At 52.5% G+C, this 16,189-nt stretch overlaps 4 protein-coding genes across 4 annotated transcripts; 2 read left to right on the top strand and 2 right to left on the bottom strand.

Annotated features, from left to right (window-relative positions):
* Window positions 1-1,088: 1,088 nt before the first annotated feature.
* ino80 (chromatin-remodeling ATPase INO80) lies at window positions 1,089-6,382 on the top strand (the record flags this gene model as incomplete). Its single annotated transcript, XM_025576509.1, has 3 exons — window positions 1,089-1,619; window positions 1,696-2,241; window positions 2,297-6,382. 3 exons carry the CDS (start codon window positions 1,089-1,091, stop codon window positions 6,380-6,382), a joined length of 5,163 nt encoding a protein of 1,720 aa, XP_025428041.1.
* An 883-nt stretch (window positions 6,383-7,265) lies between these two features.
* hemA (5-aminolevulinic acid synthase HemA) lies at window positions 7,266-9,716 on the top strand. Its single transcript, XM_025572885.1, has 2 exons — window positions 7,266-7,818; window positions 7,875-9,716. The coding sequence occupies exons 1-2, from the start codon at window positions 7,482-7,484 to the stop codon at window positions 9,473-9,475; spliced, it is 1,938 nt and encodes a 645-aa protein (XP_025428040.1). The 5' UTR covers window positions 7,266-7,481; the 3' UTR covers window positions 9,476-9,716.
* Window positions 9,717-10,083: 367 nt separating this feature from the next.
* BP01DRAFT_418311 (DNA-directed RNA polymerase I subunit RPA49) lies at window positions 10,084-12,328 on the bottom strand. The gene is made up of 3 exons (XM_025579319.1): window positions 12,112-12,328; window positions 11,690-12,021; window positions 10,084-11,584 (listed from the first exon to the last, which is right to left on the bottom strand). Exons 1-3 carry the CDS (start codon window positions 12,257-12,259, stop codon window positions 10,571-10,573), a joined length of 1,494 nt encoding a protein of 497 aa, XP_025428039.1. The 5' UTR covers window positions 12,260-12,328; the 3' UTR covers window positions 10,084-10,570.
* Window positions 12,329-13,891: 1,563 nt separating this feature from the next.
* On the bottom strand, window positions 13,892-15,836 carry BP01DRAFT_304247 (putative MFS transporter; the record flags this gene model as incomplete). Its single annotated transcript, XM_025572155.1, has 9 exons — window positions 13,892-14,139; window positions 14,213-14,522; window positions 14,575-14,633; window positions 14,705-14,758; window positions 14,805-15,161; window positions 15,223-15,252; window positions 15,312-15,404; window positions 15,474-15,634; window positions 15,694-15,836. 9 exons carry the CDS (start codon window positions 15,834-15,836, stop codon window positions 13,892-13,894), a joined length of 1,455 nt encoding a protein of 484 aa, XP_025428038.1.
* Between the last annotated feature and the right edge of the window lie 353 nt (window positions 15,837-16,189).

Raw genomic sequence — 16,189 nt, 5'->3', positions numbered from 1 at the left:
AATGGAAATACCTATACAGCACTATACCGCACAGCACAGCCACAGCCGGGTGGATTCTGGATAGAACACCCGGCCCGAATAGGCAGGAACGAGCTGTCTCCGAGGCTGGAAAAAGACCCAATTCGGAGTCAATTGCAGCTGATGGATGGATGATTTGGATCGATGGAGTGTTTGTTCAAAGACTTCAACAACTTCAACTTCAACTTCTTCTTCTCTTCTCTTCCTTTCATTCGTTCCACGGCCCCTTCAATTCGTTGCCTCTTCAATTACCTCTGACCACTCCTTAGCATCAATCTTTCACCCATATCTACACATAACACATACATCTCAGCCATACACCTCTGTTCGATTCTATCTACACGGCTATCCCGACAAAGCCTCCTTCCCACGGAAAGAAAACCAAACTGGCGAGATTTTGCCCCTCATGGTTTTACCCATCTCTACAGATCATGGTAGCTGGTTGTAATTCTTCTTCCCAAATCAAATCTGCCCCAAGCAAGTCATTGTCATCTATTCATTCACGCTCCCTTCTATGGAACCCCGTCGTGAGGATTAAGTTGTTGGCTGGCTTCCTCCCTCACCAAGAAAACCCTCCTCCTCCACCAACCGCCGACAGATTCCTGTCCATCCGGTAGGCAAAATCAATCCTGCCTCCCTTTATCCGCTCACTTTTCTTTTCGTCCTTCTTTTCTCTTTTACCATCATCGTCGTCATCGTCATCCTCCTCCTCCCACCTTTCTCCATCATCTTCCCCTCCCATCTTCCATCTCCATCTCCATCCTTGCCTGTCCTCTTGGCTCCACTTCTCCCTCCAAATCGGCCACTCAGAATTAATTCCTCTTAACGCAGGGAACTCTAGCTGGACGGCGAACAACTAACGGACGGACGCGTGATCGCCCTTCACCTCGAGATCTCCGTGCGCTAAAACCTCCAAGACCACCTTCCTTCCCCATCCCCTTCGCGCATGGCCAGCCTTCGTCCATCGCGACGGTCCTTGTTCTAAAACTCCTCTTCCTCCCTCCCCCCCCCATCACTGCTGCCCGTCACCTTCGCCGCCGCCTCTTCATCCCCCGGCATACGCGGTAATCATGACGGGAGCTCCGCCGTACAATCCTCAGTCTCCTACCCAGCAGTCTCGTTATCCCGCCTATTCTTCTCCGAACAAGAACCGTCCCTTCTACCCCAGCAACAATGATCAATTTCAACAGCACCCGCCGCAGACGCCCCCGGCCTTTCCCCCTCAATCCAGTATGGCCAGGAGCCCTCACTTCTCGCATGCGCCATCTCCATTGCCGGCCACGCTGCCTCCGTTAAATGGCGCTGCTCCCTCGTCTCATCCACCGGATACATCTTCACAGTATCAGGCCCATTCCTCGGCTGGCACGCCGCAATTCCCCCTGCCTCGGCCCTACTCTAATTCCGTCTTGTCGGGCAACGGCGCGGCCCCCTACGGTCATTCTACTCCCTCCCACGCTCGTCCCTCTGGTCGGCCCGACAGTCATTCGCAGGTTTCTCCAAAGAAAGAAGCAGATTCCTCTTACCCCATGGGGGGTCACGGAGTCGCGGCGTACTCATCTCCCATGATGCGAGAGTCTAGGCATTCCCCTCCCAAGGAAACTGTAAGTTGTCTTTCTGTTCCCGATGGGATATCTGGCAGTGCACAGTAGCTGATGTTGATTCTCCTGCGTCTTTTAGAAACCAGATCCCATGTCTTTTGCGAGCATTTTGGCTGGACCAGCAGAAGAGCGCAACCCGCCTTCCCGACAGTCTCCACCAAAAAAGCAGTCGCCTCTTGACTCTGCATCAACTTCTATCGCGCCGACACCAACCGCCTCAGACACTTTCAACACTCCGTCGACGATGCCTAGTCCGATCGCCTACATCAAGAGCAAAGACAAAGAGACCTCGGGTCCGACTCTACCGAGATTAGAAAAGAAACCTTCCCAAGAGAAGCGCCGTCGCAACGTCGACCCAGAGTCCAGGGTGTCCGACTCGCGGACCTCAACCACTAATGGCATTGCGGAGTCCACGAAACCCTCTTCCTCTTCCCGCGCTGCTGTTTCTCGCCAGGCCTTGACGGAAGGAGAGGCGGAGGCTCTCAACCGCGCCATAGTCGATATGGCGAACGCCGATAAAAGTGACGTGGAAGCCCCCGGATATGAGAGACAGTATCAAGAATACAAGGCCAAAAGCAAAAAGCGTGCCCTTCTGACAGAGCAAACGGAATTGATTCGGCGCAAGGTCTGTATACCGTGCGCTCGTCCATTGGGCCTGGCAAGCTAACATTTTTTTGCAGCGACGACGCCACCAATTCCTATCAGCCTTCGCGAAGTCCCTTGAGAAGCAAGCCGAGGCTGGAATGGATCGATTCAGACTCGCGAACGAGTCGTCAGTCATCGCCGAAGTACAAGCCAAAGAGATTCAAGATGAGAAGGAACGCAAAAAGGATATGCAGCGAAAGCGGCGACGCGAGAATACTGTGCGCATGGAGATGCAGAAGAAGCTGGAGGCAGAGCTCAAAGCAAATGAGGCGCAGGACTCTGCCGAAAAGGCTAAGTTCCTCCGTGAAGCCGAAAGGGCTCAGCGCAAAATCAAGACTACCAAGAGAGCACTGGAGGGTGTCACTGCCCCCGAGGAGATTAGTGAGGTCACTCCCTTGGCGCCCAACCTCGAAGGCGGCACCACCAGTTCCTTCCACATTGGTCGGAACTCTCCTTCCAGGCGCAAGTCTGGACGCAACGGCCCCGTCACGCGCCCGAAGAAGTCGAAAGAACAAAAGCAAGCGGAGAAAGATGCAGCAGAAGCAGCTTACGCAGCCATGGAGAACGACGAGGCGCTGCCTCTGGCACCCAAAGAGGATCCTCGCAAGGAGTCTATCAAGAAAGAGACGACCAAAGGCAGCCGATCCAAGGAGCCCACACCTGCGCCGCTTTCCGCCTTCGAGACAAAGGGCTACAACCAGATCTACGAGCAAATCTGGCGCGATATTGCTCGTAAAGACATCCCTAAGGTCTACCGCATCAAGGGTCTGTCACTCAGCACGCGCCAGGAGAATCTTCGCAAGACAGCACAACTTGCTAGCAAGCAATCTCGCAAATGGCAAGAACGCACCAACAAGAGCATGAAAGACACTCAAGCCCGGGCCAAACGAACCATGCGTGAGATGATGTCCTTTTGGAAGCGTAACGAACGTGAGGAACGTGATCTGCGTCGCCTTGCCGAAAAGCAGGAGATTGAATCGGCCAAGAAGGCAGAAGCGGAGCGTGAAGCTAATCGTCAGAGACGAAAGCTCAACTTCCTTATCTCGCAGACCGAGCTGTACTCTCACTTTATTGGCCGCAAGATCAAAGGTGCAGAAGGGGACGAGTCCGGTGACACGGCCGTGGAAGGTTCTGATCAGACCATCCAGCCTGGGAAACCTCAAGATCACACGGTGGATATGCCCCCCAGTGTCGCCGATCTTGGGGCCAAGGTTACCAACTTCGAAGATCTCGACTTCGATGCCGAGGATGAGACGGCCTTGCGACAGGCGGCTATGGCCAATGCGCAAAATGCCGTTCAGCAGGCTCAGGATCGAGCCCGCGCCTTCAACAACGACCAGAACCAAATGGCTGCGTTGGACGAGGGCGAACTGAACTTTCAGAATCCTACTAGCTTGGGTGATATCGAGATCTCTCAGCCCAACATGCTTACGGCGAAGCTCAAGGAGTATCAGCTCAAGGGTTTGAACTGGCTTGTCAATCTGTATGAGCAAGGTATCAACGGTATCTTGGCCGACGAGATGGGTCTGGGAAAAACCATTCAGTCCATTTCAGTCATGGCTTATCTCGCTGAAGTCCACAACATCTGGGGTCCTTTCTTGGTCATTGCGCCAGCCTCAACCCTGCACAATTGGCAACAGGAGATCACCAAGTTCGTTCCGGACATCAAGGTTCTTCCGTACTGGGGCTCGGCCAAAGACCGCAAGATCCTTCGTAAGTTCTGGGATCGAAAGCATATCACATACACGAAGGAATCTGAATTTCATGTGTTGGTCACCTCGTATCAGCTGGTGGTCCTGGATGCACAATACTTCCAAAAGGTCAAGTGGCAGTACATGATCCTCGACGAAGCCCAGGCCATCAAGTCTTCTCAGAGTTCCCGTTGGAAGAACCTGCTCGGCTTCTCCTGCCGTAACCGTCTCCTCCTAACAGGTACTCCCATCCAGAACAACATGCAAGAACTGTGGGCTCTTCTGCACTTTATCATGCCCACATTGTTCGACTCTCACGACGAGTTCAGCGAATGGTTCTCCAAAGACATCGAGTCCCACGCTCAAAGTAACACGAAACTTAATGAAGACCAGCTGAGACGTCTGCACATGATCTTGAAGCCCTTTATGCTTCGCCGTGTCAAGAAGCATGTTCAACAGGAGCTTGGAGATAAGGTTGAGAAGGATATCTTCTGCGATCTCACCTATCGCCAGCGTGCGTACTATACCAATCTGCGCAATCGGGTTAGCATCATGGACTTGATCGAAAAGGCCGCTGTTGGAGACGAAGCGGATAGCACGACACTGATGAACTTGGTCATGCAGTTCCGGAAGGTCTGCAATCATCCGGATTTGTTCGAGCGTGCGGAAACGAAATCCCCGTTCTCGGTCGCACATTTTGCCGAAACCGCTTCGTTTGTTAGAGAAGGTCAGAACGTTGATGTCGCCTATTCAACCCGCAACCTGATCGAGTATCCATTGCCTCGCCTGCTCTGTGGATCTGCCGGTCGGGTCAATGTCGCAGGACCCGACAATGCGCATGCCGGCTTCCGTGGAAAGTATCTCAACCACATGATGAACATCTTCGCTCCGGATAATATCAGGCAGAGTGTCCGGGACAATGGGGCATTTTCGTTCCTACGGTTTGTGGATACGTCCCCGGGTGAGGCATACGAGCAGTCACGCCTTGGTGTCTTTGAGCGAGCTGTTCGACGCCGTGAGCAAACGAACAGGCTGGCTAGACTCAAAGTCGTGTACGACGATGACAGGACAGCCGCATCAGTCTTGCCCCATACCATGTTCAACATTCTCGACCGCAATGATGGTCGTGCGGTGCACGAAGTCGCGGCCGAGGGTTATATGCGGGATCTGATGACCGTTGCTGAGTCTATGTTTGAACGCGAAGGTCTATCACTGATTGAGCCTTCGGCCGGCCCTGCAGCCTCGGCGCCGCCGATCACCATCACAAGCTCAAGTCAGATTCCTATGTACGAGGCTAGAGACAGTTTCTTTAATGTTTCTTTGCGCCATGCCTTGTACGGTGTTGCTTCGAAACAGGTGGAGCAGCAAATCCTAGAGCAGAAGCTAGACCCTACGCCCTACTCTCTGCCACCCATGCTGCCCAAGCCACTTTCCCTCAAGGGCCGCTACACGCATATTGAGGTGCCATCCATGCGTCGCTTCGTTACGGACTCAGGGAAACTGGCCAAGCTCGACGAACTCTTGCGCGAGCTCAAGGCCGGTGGGCATCGTGTGCTCCTGTATTTCCAGATGACACGTATGATCGACCTGATGGAGGAGTACTTGACCTACCGCAATTACAAGTATTGTCGTTTGGATGGAAGCACCAAGCTGGAGGATCGTCGTGATACTGTGGCGGATTTCCAACAGCGTCCGGAGATCTTCGTGTTCCTACTATCCACGCGTGCGGGTGGTTTGGGTATCAACTTGACCGCGGCCGATACAGTCATCTTCTACGATTCGGATTGGAACCCTACTATCGATTCGCAAGCCATGGACCGTGCTCACCGTCTGGGTCAAACGAGGCAGGTCACGGTCTATCGCCTCATCACCCGAGGCACCATCGAAGAGCGGATCCGGAAGCGTGCGTTGCAGAAGGAAGAGGTGCAGCGTGTGGTCATTACCGGTGGTGCCGCTGGTGGCGTTGACTTTAACACACGTAATCGGGAGAGCCGGACTAAGGATATTGCCATGTGGCTGGCGGACGACGAGCAAGCCGAGCTCATTGAACAAAAGGAAAAAGAAGCCCTGGATCGCGGAGAGATGTTTGGGGCTGGTAAAGGAGGAAAGAAGGCGGCTCAGAAGAGGAAGAGGGATATCACGCTGGATGATATGTATCATGAAGGTATGGCGCCCTACGATCCCAACCTGCAAACATTGGCTAACTCGGATTTTCCTTTAGGTGAGGGTAACTTCGACGATGCTAGTGCAAAACCCTCTGGCGCCGCAACTCCGGTCTCCGCAGCGGATAACGTGGGTACGCCCTCGGGCACGCCAGTCCCCAAGCGAGGCCGTGGACGCGGGACCGGCAAAGGAACGTCGAAACGGGCGAAGACGACGAAAGAGCGACTGCGTCTCATTGACGGCGACGGGGGCCTCGGACCCAGTTAACACTACGAGGACCTTTCCATGATGAGATGGAATGACGGCGTTGGATTCACTACCTTCTTTTCTCTTTTCTTTCCTCCTTTCTTCTGCTCTTTTTTTCTCGTTTCCTTTTCTTGTTTCATCTGTGATGTTGCTAGGGCTTTACACGCTGATTGGGATTATTACACCAGATTATCTTTGTTGCTTCTTTGTTTTTTTTTTCTTTTCAATTGCGGATATCATGTCCGGACCATGTATTAACAAGAAGCATTGGTGATGTATGAAAACATTAACACGGGTTGTTGTTCCCTGAGATAATGAGCAGCGGACAGGGACAGGAGGGCCTGGGGGGGGGGAAAGAAAACAAAGCAATAAAGTATGGCGAATGGAATTTAAAAAAGCAGAGCCACAGATAAGGCGGCGATGGCAAGATAGATCTGTTGTTGTTTCAAGTGTGGAGTTGCATGTGGGGAAAAGGGGGGAGGGGGGAAGGGGGAGGGCATGAGGCTCTCAAAGCGTGCACAGTGACTGTCAAATTCCCGAGGTACTCTTTTAGTTGGAAATTGGTTTATCTACTCAGTAATTTACATTTTGATGTATCCTTAACTTGCCACAATAATTGAGTTACATTCACTTGTCTATTGATAGGCGAATAATGGACAGGGACTGATCTGTCCTCGTCCCAAAAAGGAAATGGTCGAAAGACTGGCAATCCCGTGACCATGCCGAGACCAACTCCGATACCACCTTTCTTAGTCATACTCCGACCCCGAGCCGGACCGCAGCACCAATCAGCTCCCGTTCAATCGTCAGCCCTCCCCGATGAGGTAAGCCGCCAAGTCGCGCCGGTTTTCCTTCCAGATCCATCATCCCTTGCAAATCCCGCGTGTTTTGCCTCCGAAGAAGAGTCAGTCAGTCAGTCAGAGACTCTTGAACTTTAACTCCACCTTTTCCTCTCCCTTTGCCCCCAATTTCTCTTCTGATTTACCTTGATCCTTCTCAACCACCCAATTCTTTTCTCTCACTCCCACGGGCTCCCTACCAGCCTACTACCAACAAGGGGTTTTTCACTTTTCTTCTCCTCAATTGCTATAATTTGAGCCTTTGGGCCGTACCGCACCCGATGGAGTCGCTTCTCCAGCAGTCCCGCGCCATGTGCCCGTTTCTCAAGCGCACCTCCCCATCCACTTTGCGCACTCTGTCCACCGCGACCCGTCCTAGCACCAGCTCCGGGGGCGGTACTATGTCCAACCTTCAGGTTCTGGCCCGCCGCTGCCCTGTCATGAGCAAGGCCCTGGCCGTGCAAAGTGCCCGTTTGGCCAACACCAAGCGGTTCACCTCTGGCGTCGCCGGCATGGACCCCAAGTACTTCCGCCCTGTTCCGACCAAGCGCGGCTTGCATTCGACCTCGGGGAATGGAGCAGATGTTGCTCCTAATGTCTACAAGGAGTCGCAGAGAGGTACTTGATAAACTTCCTCTCTCCGGATAATTCATACTAATACCATTGCTTCATAGTCGATCCCACTTTCCCCGCTGCCAAAAGCCGCTTCGAAGCGCCTAGCGCAACCGTCACGGGACCCCGTCCTGACGCCCCGAAGGTCGCGCCTTTCGACTACAATGCTTTCTACAATGGCGAACTGGAGAAGAAGCATAAGGACAAGTCGTACCGCTATTTCAACAACATCAACCGTCTGGCCAAGGAGTTCCCCCGCGCCCACACGGCCTCCCAGGAGGAGAAGGTGACTGTGTGGTGCTCCAACGACTATCTCGGTATGGGCCGCAATCAGGAGGTGCTCAAGAGCATGCACCGCACGCTGGACACCTACGGCGCCGGTGCGGGTGGTACAAGAAACATTTCCGGACATAACCAGCATGCAGTAGCTCTCGAGGGCACGTTGGCTAAGTTGCACAACAAGGAGGCCGCTTTGGTCTTTAGCTCTTGCTTCGTTGCCAATGACGCTACATTGGCAACTCTGGGTAGTAAGATGCCCGACTGTGTCATTCTCTCCGACAGTCTCAACCACGCCTCAATGATTCAGGGAATTCGTCATTCTGGGGCTAAGAAGATGGTGTTCAAGCACAACGACCTGGTCGACTTGGAGAACAAATTGGCATCTTTGCCCCTGCATGTCCCCAAGATTATTGCATTTGAATCCGTCTACAGCATGTGCGGTTCGATTGCCCCCATCGAGAAGATCTGCGACTTGGCCGACAAGTACGGGGCAATCACTTTCCTCGATGAAGTGCACGCCGTCGGCATGTACGGTCCTCACGGTGCGGGAGTTGCGGAGCACCTCGACTACGACATTTACGCCTCTCAGGACACTGCGACCCCTCGTAGCACCAAGGGCACCGTGATGGACCGGATTGATATCATTACTGGTACTTTGGGTAAGGCGTATGGCTGTGTTGGTGGGTACATTGCTGGCTCCGCTGCCATGGTGGATACCATACGTTCTCTGGCGCCGGGATTTATTTTCACTACCTCATTGCCTCCTGCGACCATGGCTGGCGCGGACACGGCCATCCAGTACCAAGCCGAGTACAAGCGGGACCGTGTCTTGCAGCAGTTGCATACTCGGGCGGTGAAGGAATCTCTTAAGGAGCTAGATATCCCCGTTATCCCGAACCCCTCTCACATCATTCCCCTCCTAGTTGGAGACGCTGAGGTGGCCAAGCAAGCTTCGGACAAGCTCTTGGAGGAACACGGCATCTACGTCCAAGCCATCAATTACCCCACCGTCCCTCGGGGTGAAGAGCGACTCCGCATCACCCCCACTCCGGGCCACGTGAAGGAACACCGCGACCATCTGGTTCAGGCGCTTCAAACCGTCTGGACCGATCTGGGTATCAAGCGCGCCAGCGACTGGAAGGCTCAGGGCGGTTTCGTCGGCGTCGGCGTCGAGGGAGCCGAAGCCGCTAACCAGCCTATTTGGGAGGACGCCCAGTTGGGACTGCGCGAGGGTGAATCTCTGGAGACTGCCGTTGAGCGGGAGTTCCAGGACGCGGCAGCCGAGGCGCTGCTCGCCCAGGCAACTGTCAGGATGCAGACCGCCGCCGCTGAGATCCGTCCTGCTGCTGCTGCCTCGGGAATCCCTGTTGGTGTTGCCGCTTAGATTCATGTAGTTTGAGGATTCTCATGTTTTGAGAAATTATATTTTGTGGATGCACAGTGCCATTATCTCCACGTCCACTCTTTTGTTGGTAATAACCATGGATCGCATGACCTCTTATATGCTCGAGGGGGGAACTCTCGCCATCAATCTATATCACTTCTACCTCTTAACTACCTTGTCAAGTGAACATATGATGAATGATATGAAATTGGAATGGAGAGTCAATATACTAAAATTCAATGCTTGATGAATGAAACTTTAGGAACTAGTTCCGGTAGTCTGCGTGCTTGGCTTTAGATATCAAATACAGCCGTCCTCCTTCGACTACTAATTGAATTCTAAATCGTGATGCAGTCCTTGTTAGTGGAGGATAAAGTAGTATCACCATGCCGGGTGCCGTTTTCAATTGCCTGATGACAACACGAGAGTTGGGAGGGTCTGTCCGCATCTCCAACCGCATATTTACTAGTACTATCTACATAAATATCCACCCGACATCGGCCATTCTACCAACATCAAACAAAGAACTAGAGGACGACAAAGGTCATTATTATGCTCTCCCGGAATCCAAGAGATTGTCCCCATGGAACACCAGGCAGTCCCTGTGTCTCTCTGTCTCTAGTAGTTAACTACTTCCTCGCCGCTTACCAACTACCTCACTCACCAGATAACTTCAAATACATACATAAGACATACCGTGACATACATACAAACACACAAAACAAGACATAACAACCAGGAACCAGGACGCCAAGGGACGATCAAACGCCCCGAAACAAAGGACCAGATGCTTTTTTTTATGGGTCTGAACAAACAAATGCTATCAGTAGCTGAGGATCCGCCCACTCCGGATTGACTCCCCTTTGCTCGACCATGCAACCACAGCGCATATGAACATGGTAAAACATCCATCCTTGTTACTGAAAAAGAAACTTTGGGAGGAACGACGCTCCAATTAGCGGAGGTAGGGGTGGTTGAAGCATTGGGACAACCCCCTCAAGCTCTTATTTCCCTCCTAATTTACAAAAGGGCCCAGATAATAATTTGGGGAGGTATTGTTATTCTTTCTTCTTGGGTGGCTTGGGGGTTTATCCACTAGCGTCTCTTCCCACCACCGCGGCTTACCTTGGGAAATTCGACAGGAATCCGCAACCTGGCCACTCTGCGAGCCGCCGCCTCAGCCTTGCCGCCCTTGATACCCCACTTGGCGAACTCGGACTCGCGGGGTTTATCGACGCGGCAGCCCAGCTCGCGGAAGTACTGCAGGATGACAGGACTCTCGAGGTGAAGATCATCGCGCAGATCCGAGGGGTCGGTGGCCAGCTCGTTGGGGGCGTTGCCGCCCTGGGAGCTGTTTCCGCCATCCTTGGCCGGTTGGGGCGGGATGTGCAGCGACAGAGCGCAGATGGTGGTGTGAAGGAAGGTGACGTCGTTGCGCGAAAGAGAGCCGCCGGTTCCCGGGGCGAACTTGCGGCGGATGGCGTCGATGATCGGGTCAGGGATGGCTTCGGACGAGCCGGAGGAGGACGCGGATGTGGGAGAGGTGCCGCCGGACAGGACGGTGCGGAGCTCGTTGCGGGGCGGAAGGCGTTTGCTGCCGGGGCCGGCGCCCTTGGGGTCGCGTTTGAGATGGCGGTTGAGTTCGAGGAGCAGCAGGATGAAGCGGAGGATCTGGAGGTGGGTGGTGTTGCCGGACTGGATGACGGCCTCGACGCGGCGCGAGACGTACCGCGAGGTCGTGACCACGGGTTCCCCGGATGTGGCAGTATCGATCCATTCTTGCACACCGGGCAGCTGTCGGAGCGTCGACTCGCCGTTGGGCACCAGCTCCGAGAGCGGGTATACCTCTGCCGGGTGAGCAGCGTCCAGGTGCGGCGTCGGGATAGGCTTGTTGGCCTGCACTTGCGCCTGCACCATGGCTGCCTTGGCGGCAATATCGTTGACGCCCTCCGTCGGCATCGAGGACAGAATGGCGGACTCCGCGGCCGAGGCGGCCCCTGAAGGCAGGTTGGAGAGCTGTGCGTTTTCGGCCAGAGATTGCGCCGCTTTGCGGGATTGCTTGGTACCGAAGGTGTTGGTGAGTTCAGTGCGTTGGGCACGAAGGGTTTGCTAGGTGTTAGAGAGAAACCGTTAGTTTTATCGACCTTCGTTGCATAATATAATATAAAGATGAAGGTAGTCAAGAACAAAGAGAGAAAAGAAAAAGAAACATACCAACTCTTCCTCCTCTTCCTCCTCCTCTTCTTCTTCATCGATAGAGCGCAGTTTCCGCACCGCACCGCGCAGCGTCATTTTTCGGACCTCGACAAACTGCCATGTCTTGTTCTCGGGGTCGACCACTGCGACGTAGTGCTTCAGCTGCGAGTCGGCGTCCTCCTCCGCCTCGCGACCCACAAAGTCCAGCTTGGGGTGCTCAGCAGACTGGAGCAGCAGCTCAGACGAGACTATTCCCTTGTTGCGCGTCGAAGTGGAAGAGGTCTTGCTGCGGGTTTTGAGATAGGGCTTAAGCCGGAGATTGCGGGGTGCGTTTAGGCCGGGAGTGGTCACTTTTGAGTTTGCCCACAGGCATTAGCATCTAATCGGATTCTCCTAGTCTTCTTTTTGACCAAGAGCTAAGCAAGTTGGGAGGAGCATACCGATGACCGGGGCAAGTTCGCTATCATCCTCCACGACGCTGGAGGCCAGAGGAGGCAGATCTTGCAGTCCCAGGGCAGGCTTTTTGCTGGGCCGCTCGTGGCGGTCAGAGGCGCGCTTGCGCTTCTTTTCGACCTTGTCGGAGACCATTGTGCAGAGTTCGAGGATCCTATCTGAGGCAGGTCGAATGCAGCAGAATTCCAGGCTCGACAGAGGTGGAGTTCGATATACCGGAGGGAAAAATCGCGAAAGAAAAAAAGTTGAAGGCGGTCAATGAGTCTCGAAGAGGAAGGCGGAGAGTGAGAGAGAATGGAGGGTGGGTTGCGGTGCAGATCACGGGGACACACAAATCACAATCAGCCATCACCGTAGATATAGATATAATGTTCCGACAAATGACACTGGGTGGGTAAAAGAACAAGAAGCTGCTCGAGGGTAGAAAATTTAGATCTACAGTCTACAGCGGTAAATACGCATGGAAAATCAGAGAATTGCGTTTGAACTTTTTGATTGCAATGAATTCTCAAAGGAACCTCTCCACGGCCCGAAATTCTCTGGTTATAGCCAGAAAACCCCGAGACATAAGATATTGACCAGTTCCCCATAGGAAGCTCAAAAGGTATCGGCGTATGATAGGTACATAATCAAAACCGATCCCTTTCCAACCCTACCAAACACATTGCCCAACTCCAAGGTAAATGAGACACGCGAATACGCATCCCCACCACTGTCCGGTCACGATAGCGAGAAACAAGCCGTCGTGTAGATCGAAGACGTTTTAAATTGAATCCGAAGGATTGGAACGGAATTTTCGAAGTTCCGAGTTGTTAAACGGCGGATTCCGACTTCGAGAATGAGTAAGAAAACCAGACAGGGTCCTTGATTCGAGATGGCGAGAGGAAAGGAACCACGTTAACGATCAGGAAGGTTCAATCATCATCGTGACGTCGTTGCAATTCTTCGTTGTTTTGTTGTCGTGTTTAGCGTTCAACCTGAGTCTTCACATGAAGAGCTGAGATGGAGGGGGCGAGTAATTTATTTGCTGAATTTGCGAGTCAGCCATCGATCGAGAGCCATAACAATTATTAGAAGGTATAAATCGAGGTAACTCACCTGCGAGCACGCATCTTTCTGCGCTTGCGCTTAAGGCGACGGACGCGCTTCTTTCTCCACTTGGCTCTCATCTTCGTAGATAGGACTACAAAAGAGCTGTTAGTACTAACTTCCAAGCCGGAAAGTTAATAAGGGCGGGATAGTAGACTCACACTTCTGCGAGGATGAAAGAGATGGTTGCAAGAAAGATGGAGAACGGCCGCGGTTGAGCTTCTTGTGTGCGCCGTGGCTGACTCAGCATCCAATGCCGCTAAGGGCTCGCTAGTGTTATGACTGCTGTGATTGGCTGCGCATTGGCCACCGTTTGGTTTACCGAGACCGCTCGTGACATCAACACTCCCGCCCCGGTGTATAACTCAGTCCCGTTGCATTTTTGTTCTTCGTGTTTGGCTGGGGGGCTTTTGTTCGGCTTGCAGACTCGAATTTTGACTCAATCTACAGTGTTGTGTGTGCTGAGAAATTCTCGTTATTCACATTTCATTATGCTTCATCAGTAGTAAAGCACGCTCGATGTTGCAGGGACGCATCCTCGCTTGACCGCTCTTCAACACTCTGATAATAATAACCCTAGCCCTATCAATTGACTTCGTTAATCATGGTCTCAAATGACCAGATCCATGTCTTTCCCAGAGACTAACGAGTAATCTCCAACCATCCAAAAGGCATTTATCAATATGCGTATCGGTATGCCACCGCTAGATCACCTTGAAGTCCTTCTTCCTCCTCCAACAAACTCGGTTGGCCGTTGCCATGGGCCATGGACCGCTCCCGTCGTTTGTTCGCAGTCCAGATAGCTATGAGATAGAGAACGCAGCAGGCAGCCGAAAAGCACTGGAAGGACAGGCCGATGATATATCCATTACGAAAAAGAGGTGCATCTTTCGCTAGAAATGCGTATGTGGAGATAAATCCTCCAACTAGGAGTTACCATTGTCAGCTGCCCGTAAGGCTCTTTGGTCTTGCGGCCTACTGGAACTTATGGTCACTTACTATTCCCAAACCCAACTTGCCATGCTGTTCCTACACTGCGTCGACGATGGCCGCCTAGGTTCATAGCAAACCAGCACACAATCACGGGCATTGCGCTGTACGTGCCGCATGTGACCATGAAAAGAGCACCATACTGGACATTTCTATGAGCCACTCCGTGGACATTCAAGAGGATCCCGTATCCTGCGATAGTGATCATCATAGGAATCAGGGTGAACGCAAACCGATGCTTGAACTTATCAGACAATACTGCAATGGCCATCGAGAAGAAGAAGGCGGCTGCCCATGGCGGGATTGAGTACAACTGCGTCTGAATGGCTAAGTCGTACGTCAGTGCATCGAGTGTAAGCCAGGGAAGTCACCGTCAGCATACCTCCGTAACCATAGGTGTTAATGATTGTTGGTGCAAAGTAGGCATATCCTGGATCTGTCAGCGAAGTACTACCAGCCCAGATGCAGCAGAAATGTGCCGGGGCTCGCTGAAATACGTACCATAGGCCGACACGACTTGACCAAAGTACATGAGTCCGCCGATGAAGATTTTATCTAAACCTGATCAGCCTCCGTAGAGACCTGTTATATGCACGCTTACAGTCTTTGAACACGTCCAGCACTTCCCGGAAACCGATATGGGCGTCGTGCCCAGCTTTTCCCAGATCTTGGGCTAGCTTTGCCTTGATGTACTTCCGCTCGTCATCGTTGAGCCATTTGACATCCTCTGGAAACCCGGGAATGACAAAATACCATGCGAAGGACACTACGCAAGTAATGACACCTTCGATGATGAAGACCCATCGCCAGCCGTTATAGCCTCGCAGGCCAGCCATCTTTCCGAGACCACTAGCTAACAGACCACCAAAGGCACCGGCAAGGGTGGTCGAGCTGAAGAAGAAACTGAACCGCTTCTGGGCTTCACTTCGTTTATACCACGAACTTAGCAGATAGAAGCCTGAACGCGTGTCACAAGTCAGTACGGCGGTAAGTAGCACGGTGCGGAAGATGATACTTACACCCCGGAAACATGCCTGTTTCAAACATTCCTGATTTTCTTTCGTCAGCCTCGCGGCCAAACTAGTAGCAGAGATGAAAGGCGAGTTACCCAGAAACCAACGCGTGGTTACCAATCCACCCCAGTTCGAAACTAGGCCTTGACAGATCATGACAAGCCCGAAGCCGAACATGCATAGTGACACTACGAAGGGTTAACGACGCAGTCAGCCAATGTCCAAGGCAGCGACTATGTATGTTGCCATATACTCACACCAGACATGCGGATGCAACTTTTTGAGCAGCAGATTGGACGGAATCTCGAACAGCACATATGGCACGAAGAAGATGGTCAATGCAGTGTTGTACTTAGTTCCGGTGACAATGTCGAGATCCTTCTGCAGTCCGAGCACTGCGGCATTACTGATATTTACTCTGAAATGGCCACTGTCAGTGATACAACGGACCTGCATTCCAAGACATGACACACATACCTATCCAGGAACGCCAGCAGGTACAGAACGCACAAGCACGGAACGATGTGCCAATCGATTTTGGCCATTAGCTTGCGCTCGGTCGTGGTAGTAAGCGGAGGAAGGCCCGCGGCGGACGTCTGGATTTGTTCTTCAGTCTTCATCTCGGTGAAATCAGGGGACTGCGAGTCTATAGTGGTGCACGAAGTCGTCAGCATACTGTATGGTTCCGAAAATGCAGGCAGAAGACGTACCCGAAATGCGACCCATCGTGCTTGATTACACTTTCAAGTCTTTGTGATGAGTTGAGAAAGGCTCTATTAGACTGGGGACTGAGGCTATAGTAAAGCTTGGTATTTCAGGAGTGGTGGAGGAAGTCAGAGCTTCGTGAGAGAGGATGTTATGCGCAAGGTTTTCGAGTTATGAAAGATAAGCACATTCACTCAATCACACAAGATAGCAGTGAAGCATAAGTAGGGAAACGAGATCCAGACATGGGATCTTCTTATATTTCATT

Source organism: Aspergillus saccharolyticus (assembly GCF_003184585.1).
Source record: "Aspergillus saccharolyticus JOP 1030-1 unplaced genomic scaffold BP01scaffold_39, whole genome shotgun sequence".
Lineage (NCBI taxonomy): Eukaryota > Fungi > Ascomycota > Eurotiomycetes > Eurotiales > Aspergillaceae > Aspergillus > Aspergillus saccharolyticus.
The sequence above is the reverse complement of the archived record's forward strand: the minus strand, read 5'-3'. Positions and strand labels throughout refer to the sequence as shown.

Excerpts from the sequence above, each read along its gene's own strand:
- hemA (XM_025572885.1), top strand. The coding sequence starts at position 7,482 with ATGGAGTCGCTTCTCCAGCAGTCCCGCGCCATGTGCCCGTTTCTCAAG. Across the intron at positions 7,819-7,874 it reads CTACAAGGAGTCGCAGAGAG|TCGATCCCACTTTCCCCGCT; the intron begins GTACTTGATAAA and ends ATTGCTTCATAG.
- BP01DRAFT_418311 (XM_025579319.1), bottom strand. The coding sequence starts at position 12,259 with ATGGTCTCCGACAAGGTCGAAAAGAAGCGCAAGCGCGCCTCTGACCGC. Across the intron at positions 12,022-12,111 it reads CGAACTTGCCCCGGTCATCG|TGACCACTCCCGGCCTAAAC; the intron begins GTATGCTCCTCC and ends CAAACTCAAAAG. Across the intron at positions 11,585-11,689 it reads AGGAAGAGGAGGAAGAGTTG|CAAACCCTTCGTGCCCAACG; the intron begins GTATGTTTCTTT and ends TCTAACACCTAG.